The sequence below is a fragment of the Diplotaxodon limnothrissa genome, linkage group LG4 (genome assembly GCF_057381915.1).
Source record: "Diplotaxodon limnothrissa isolate DT_005_m linkage group LG4, D_limnothrissa_male_GT1.1, whole genome shotgun sequence".
Lineage (NCBI taxonomy): Eukaryota > Metazoa > Chordata > Actinopteri > Cichliformes > Cichlidae > Diplotaxodon > Diplotaxodon limnothrissa.
This window is the reverse complement of record NC_140599.1, coordinates 21,351,504-21,358,619: the sequence shown is the minus strand read 5'-3', so window position 1 is coordinate 21,358,619 and position 7,116 is coordinate 21,351,504. Positions and strand designations below refer to the sequence as shown.

General features: G+C 42.2%; 1 protein-coding gene across 1 annotated transcript; it reads right to left on the bottom strand.

Annotated features, from left to right (window-relative positions):
- Window positions 1-886: 886 nt before the first annotated feature.
- On the bottom strand, window positions 887-3,029 carry LOC146633741 (transcription factor Sox-8). The gene is made up of 3 exons (XM_085351636.1): window positions 2,404-3,029; window positions 1,776-2,011; window positions 887-1,682 (listed from the first exon to the last, which is right to left on the bottom strand). The coding sequence occupies exons 1-3, from the start codon at window positions 2,817-2,819 to the stop codon at window positions 934-936; spliced, it is 1,401 nt and encodes a 466-aa protein (XP_085207762.1). The 5' UTR covers window positions 2,820-3,029; the 3' UTR covers window positions 887-933.
- Between the last annotated feature and the right edge of the window lie 4,087 nt (window positions 3,030-7,116).

Below are 7,116 nucleotides of genomic sequence, written 5' to 3'. Positions count from 1 at the left end.
CCTGACACACCAACGCGGATGCATGTACGTAGACGAAGTCTTGTGTTGTCCATCGACATATACACGAGATCCAGCTGACATGTCACTCAGAGTGTGCGGTGTTATTTTACCCCATTTCCTTTAACCCTAGATCATGACTAATCGCAATTTGCCAAGCATAGATTTCAGACACCTGTTCTGTCCTGTGCGAGTCTGTTGGTCCCATCTGTTTGTGTGCAACTTGGAATGGAGATGTTTCTGGAAAAATTGGTCTTTAACTGAATAATATCAAACACGGCACTTGTACCACCTTATTTACCTAGTTTTCATTGAAAGCCAAACAGTACTCTAAATAACCAAACCCACATTATATGTGTTCATCTACTTAAGAACAAAACCAAATAATGCATGAACATAAATAGATATAAGACTTTTATGCCAAAATGACACTAGATTCATAGGAGACAGTTATTTAAGACTGATCCACTGATGCAAACAGTGTGCGGCGACATGGCTCTGGCCGTTAAGTGTTACTGAAAATGCACATTATAGGTCATGTGTACATTGACAGAGTTTGGCCAAACCATTTCAGTCCTGCACGATTCAGCGTCAGGCCTTTTCTTTACCTCAAGTGTGCACACACATGCAATCTTTAACTGGAAAGAAGGGTGTACAGGATGTAGGCGTAGGCGATATGTCCTCATGGAGGAGTCTGGCTCACCAACAACACAATTTCTCTTTGTGTAAAAAGTCTGTACAAGTGTGTTTTCGTCGCAACAATAGAACTCTGTATAAAATCAGCAGGCACTTTTTTCTCTTGTCTGTCTCAGGTTCAAATGGTCACATTTAGCCTACTAGCCCCTACGCACACTACTTCGTCTCCTCCTTACTTCCTTCGTTAGTAGCGCATCGATCTGAATGAGTCTCCAGTGCGAACGGGCTGTTTCTGTACTCTTAAGGTCGAGACAGTGTGGTGTAGACCGGCTGGTCCCAGCTGGATGCGTTGGGGCTGTGAGGAGGAGCCATGGACAGACTGTTGAGGATTGGGCTGCTATAGGGCCGCCTGGATGAATGGAAGTAGGGATACTGATAAAGGCTAGAGGGATAGCTAGAGTAAGGGTTGTAATAGTTGGAGCTCTGAAGGTCAGTATAGTCACACTGGGAGCTGGAGAAAGAGGAAGCGGCCGAGGCAGCTGATGTGGCTGATGTGACACAAGCCTGGCTACTGTACGAGCCGTAATCAGAGTGTGAGGGCGAGCCGTGAGAGTGCTCGTTGTAGTGGCTGGGGCTCAGTTGCTCTGTTTTAATATGGAGACGGTGCTGGCCCACCTCACCGGTGGAGGGAGAGGAGGAGGACATGGAGCTCTTTCGGCTCCACGTTGACCCGTTGCTGCTTGTATGGCTGTATGAGGAAGTGTAAGCGCTGCCAGGCAGTGGAGCCTGGCTGTGGCTGTGGCTGTGGTCTGAGGAGCCTGAGGCGTGGCCATTGAGCGGGAGGTACTGGTCAAACTCGTGAACGTCAAAGGTCTCCATATTGCTGATGACATCAGTGCTGAGCTCAGAGATGTCTACATTGCTGAAGTCAATGTTTTGCCTGCTGCTGTCAACAAGTCGACGGCCTTCATGTTTCAAATCCTGCTTCACCCCATGGTGGAGGTCTGTTTTAGGAGTAGTGGGTGGTGTAGGTGGACCATGGGGCTGCCCTGAAAAAAAAGATGTAAATCAGAAATGAAGGTTTGCCACTTCAAACACAAAATTATCTCAAGAATTAAACAAATTAGCCGCAAAGTACATACCTGCATGGTCAGGATGGTGGTGTCCGTCACTCATTCCTCCCAGTCCTCCCATCCCTGGTTCAGCTTTGTACATGTGATGAGCCAGTTCTGCTCCAGAATCTGAGTCGCTCTGGCCTGGTTTCACATTCTTCCGTCTTCGAGGCTGGTACTTGTAGTCTGGATGATCTTTCTTGTGCTGAACTCGAAGCCTCTCTGCTTCATCTACGAATGGCCTCTTTTCACTCTCTGAAAGCAAGCTAAGGTAGAAAAATAAATAAATAAAATCGAGAAAATTATTGAGCTGAAGTAAACAAAGACACAGTTGTTAAATTTAAAGTTACTTTAGCGCTTTTGTTTCCTAGAAAAACGTCGAGAAAAACACGCACTAAAAGATGTTTTCTGTCTTGGTTTGTTCAAAAAATCTATTTATTTCCAAATCATTTCACCAAACACAACAAAAAAAAAAGCGTTACAATATTAGAATCATGTCCGTGTTCAAAACTCCAGCCACAGCGTCTCGGTGACCTGAGTGTCCTTTTTTTTTTTTATGTTACTTTACACTTACATAAAATATTCTTGAATTTCTCTACACCCCAATCTACATACATAAATATATATAATTTTATTTGAAATATAAATTTTTTCTTACCGCCAAAGTTTCCCCAGGGTCTTGCTCAGTTCTGCGTTGTGCAGGTGTGGATACTGATCCGCGAGCTTTCTGCGGGCCGCTTGCGCCCAGACCATGAACGCATTCATGGGTCTCTTGACGTGAGGTTTACTCTTCAGGGATCCGTTCCCTCTCACGGGCATTGGTACCAAGGACCAGTCGTACCCCTTTAGGACCTGAGAGACGGCATCTCGTATACACGCAGGGAACCTTTCATCATCTTCGGAGTCCAGTTTCTTGCCCAAACCGGCGAGCAGGGATCCTTGACCATCGGAGCCTGTCGGCGAGGACGGAGCATCGGAGTCGGACTCGTCCTGGGACATGGAACTGTTTGTACCCGATGGACTGCATGGCTGGTCACCGACACACTTGTCATGCTCCTCCGTCATTTTTAACATTATTTGTTCAGTCCTTTGGAAATGAAAATTCAGATGTTGCCACTGAAGTTCAAGCCTTCACCAAATTGGCCAGTGCGCTTTTGCGCGCGTTGCGCCAAAGTAAATTCCTTTAACAGTTTCAGTCAGTGCGAGCCTGTTGTTTTTCCCCCGCTTTCCTGTTTGTTTGCCTTGTTGTCCCGGGCTGTCGTGGAGGGGGGTGCTGTCGTGAAACTTGTGGTTCTCACTGTGAACTGAAGTGCTGCATGTTAGAGCAACTTGAGTTGGAGTTTTAAAAGCGTCACTCCACCTTCGGACTCTGGTTGGCTGGAACAAATCGCTACTTTCTCCTCATTGGTTCAGGATCTATGTGGGCTTCATTATGATAATGACTTTTTAATCGGTGGCACAATTCTGTTTTTGTTAATTTATTCACGAGGTGTGACAAGCAGATATTTCACAAATTGCGCATTTCTACAATTATTTCTGAACTCAATATGAAAAGCATCTTCATTGTGTTAATGTCAAAATAACCTGACACATTTTGATTGTATACTTTATGATACAGAGTTATATATTTTTTTATTATGTACTGAGATAACATAACAATAAATAATATTTCTATTTCTATCATATTTATTCAGATCGATCATCAAAAGGTGTTGCATGCACAGAGTAAAAAGAGAACTTTTGTATAATCTGACAAAAACAATAGTATGAGGCGCTCAAAAATGTTTTGAAACGTGGAATAGCTCAAAAAAATCTTACTTGGCATATTACATCAGGTCTGACAGACTCTCCAGTCAAATTCACAGCAATAGGGTGACACCCTCCACAAGATTCAACTAATGGGTTTTTCTCTTTCTTTTTGCATAATACATGTGCTCTTTTGAAACTCATGCAACAATATTTTTAGCGCGATCACCACACGATGCTCAGCCTTTCAGATCTTTTTATTTAAATTACTTGTCTCCACACGAACTTATAGGAAAAACTAAATTTAAATCTAAACAAATCATGATGGCTGTGAAGCCCAAGTCTCATCCCAGAACACACCAAAAACAAAGGTTAAAAAGTTTGATAATAAACTGCAGCCCAACTGCAACTATTTGACAAATGCTCCAACTTTAGAGACGGAAGTTAACGTGTCCTGTTTGTTTGTGATCCATAATTCACTTCTCATCTCCAGTGAAGCATGCTTTTTACGACACAGAAGATACTGAGAGCAGAGAAGATAAGAGTGTAGATTGAATCACAGCCTTTGTTAAAGGTGTCTTTGTTCATATATTGTGGGATGATTTTTATCACTGGCCTCCCCATGAAAAGACAAGGTATGTTTGTGCTGGACGGCAGTTTGCTTTGCTCAATGCACACTGCAGGTGGCTGAGGGAAGAGGAGAGCTTGTAATGTGGAAATAATAGAAACTGTGGCTTGGTTATACAGACGCTGTTTTTCAGTGTGAAAGGTGATGGCTTGCACAGAAAGGTAAGGAGTTTTTATTGTTTGTTCTTTTATTATTAGCAATGACTTTTTATTGTGACTTTGTATTAACCTTTAATGTTCAGTGTGTTTGAGGGACAATGACTGCATGGTCCATGCAACACAAAATTAAGCCTGTTTTCCTTGAAAGCATAATTCACAGTTGATATAGTTAAACTGTCTTGCTCTGGCTTGAGCTGTCTTACTTTCTAGCAGCTGCTTTGAAAACACTTAGCTGGATCAAGTTCAGAGTTTGTGTGTGTGTGTGTGTGTGTGTGTGTGTGTGTGTGTGTGTGTGTGTGTGTGTGTGTGTGTGTGTGTGTGTGTGTGCGTGCGTGTGTGCATGAATTCAGACAGACAGGACAGCATCTAGCTGTCAGATGAGAGTGGCTGTGGCCTGTTTCTCTTGTAACACACACAGAAAAGTATTAAATGTGCACAGCTATTTTTTAGCTGCACAGTAACATTTTGTCTCATGAGGTTTAATTCTTGTCACATTTTGACTATTTGAACATCCCCTCTGGATTTCCAATGAAATCATCTCATCTGGGTAACATATAATGCTGTAAAATCCTTCCTCTAATACACCTTTGAAACGGAATCAACTGTTCCTGGCTCAAGTCCCACCTTCCCACCAAATTTCATGGAAATTCATTTGCGGTATCCTGCAGAAAGACAAACAAACAAGCAAGTCGATTTCAGTAAGTGTGATGTAGTTCCAAAAGTACTTTATTTGGGTTTTTATTTCTGGGGAAAATTGAGGGATCCATTGTGTTGTAATACCATTTTAATAGCTCCATGTTGACGTAAGTGTGACGCTAAACATATTAAAACTCACTTTAGCATTTAATGAAAAGGCAGAAGAAAAATAAATTCCAAGCAACTCGCACTGACATGACTCTTCAATCATCTGCTCACAGTTATGACAGTGAGTGTAAATCAGCACGAGTCCAACATGAGTGGCAGCTGCCGTCACTTCCCACTTAGCTCTGGGATCGTATTCGTTTTTGGGGTAGACAGCAAGAGACAGAAAGGAGGAGACAGACTTAAACAGACTCCAGCCTTCCCTCTTAATGTCTGCTTGTATTGTGGGGAAAAACTCTGGTCAGAGTTTGTGGGCTTTGGGCTCTTGATTAGAAAAGGAAGAAACAACAGAGGAGAGGCAACCGCGCATGAACCTTAAGTGTCCTAAAGAATGAAGGAAGGTTTTAATTTTCCTATTTTTGTGAGTTTCATCTCAAAGGAAAGACCCGGGTAAAGATTTTTAGACTTTTGCAGAGCATGTTGGCCAATTTCTCCTGGGCCTCAGTCACTTCTACCCCACATGTAAATTATACTTTCTGGCTTCTAATGTGCATACAAAATTAAATTACACAGTCACCCACAGGAATCTTGCTTCCTTTGGTCTCTGCTTCTGTGTTTTAATACAGTTAGGCACATTTCTTTGTTCAAGCCAAGTTATAATGCTGAGCAGTTAAATTGGCATAAATTGTCACAGTATTGACATGATTCTGAAGTTCATCAGGTCATCAGGTCCATAAATACCATATATAAAACATTTAAAACCATATTTTTCTGTGCATGAAGTGTAAATCCTGCAACACTGGAATCTTAAAACAACTTCTTTACAATTTCCTACATGAGGATAAGCTCTCTTTGCAGCCACCACAGCATCCTAAACCTAACCCAGAACAGCAGGCCTTAATTTTGTCTAATAATCTCCTTGATTGCACTCTGAGTCAGTTTAAACTTGGTGAACTGTGAAGATTGGCATGCCCTCCATCTCACCCAGTCAATCCCAACCACTTCATAACCACATGTGGAGCAAACTCCTTGGCTAACAAACCATATTTCACCCCTGCACCGCATCAACCGGACCACTTTTCTTTGGTTTCACACTCAGATAGGTTATTTAGGGCAGAATTTACAGTTGTAGCAAATGCTAATGGAAGGCTAAGATGCAGGTTTTAGACATTATTTATTAAGTTATGAAATCTAACATTTAACATGTCTGGGGAAGTTAAAGGATTCATACATTTTTACATCTTTAAGCCAAAAAGATGCAGATTTTTTGTTAGGTTCACACACAGTAAAGCAAACTCTCAGTGACGGATGTACGCACTCCTGTTTTCAGATTCATTGCTACTCATCACACCCCCTCTGAAACCGCGCAGAGGCCAAATGTATTTTCCAGGTTGTCTACTTAGCAAGGTCGAAGACCCGGGGATGCTTGACTCCACTGGTTCCAATCACAGTCCAACCCCCATGACAGCTGCTGCGTGTTAGGACCTCCCATTGACCTCTGACCTCACACTATCCTAAATTCATTCTATTAAAATACCATAATGTGGGGTTTACTGGACCAATTGCAGGTTTTATTTAAACCTATTAGTAGATGCAGAAAGGTGGAGGTGAGGGGTTGCAAAGAAAGGAGTTTTGAAGAGATGTAAGGGGGAGTGTTTGAAACTGAAGGAAACAATTAGTCCAAAACATCTTTGGGTGTGTTTGGCCTTCGGCCACTCTCACATTTTAATGTCAGGAGCATAAAAAGAGCTCAAGTGTTTCCAGATTATTTGCTGTGTTTTCTCCCTGACACATAACTGCTTAGTGAGGCAGTGGTTTTGCTTGCGATAGTTGTATATGTTCATATGAATTAGGGATTATGAGCGGGGAGGTTTTGGAAGTGGTTGCAGTAGCCTGTTGGGAAGAATTATTTTAAGACAGGTCCTCAGTCTCTTGTCATTCGTAGGCCTTTTTGGAAATCTTTGATCTAAAAGCTGTTAGTAGGTATCCTGGTTGTGTGACTCAATTCATGTGCAAGCTTGGGAAGTACAGAAAAGTT

What these genes read in the sequence shown, in the direction of transcription:
- LOC146633741 (XM_085351636.1), bottom strand. Translation starts at nt 2,819, where the DNA reads ATGTTAAAAATGACGGAGGAGCATGACAAGTGTGTCGGTGACCAGCCA. An exon ending in ACCCTGGGGAAACTTTGGCG is followed by an intron (nt 2,012 to 2,403) that starts GTAAGAAAAAAT and finishes TTTCTACCTTAG; the next exon opens with CTTGCTTTCAGAGAGTGAAA. An exon ending in CCACCATCCTGACCATGCAG is followed by an intron (nt 1,683 to 1,775) that starts GTATGTACTTTG and finishes CTTTTTTTTCAG; the next exon opens with GGCAGCCCCATGGTCCACCT.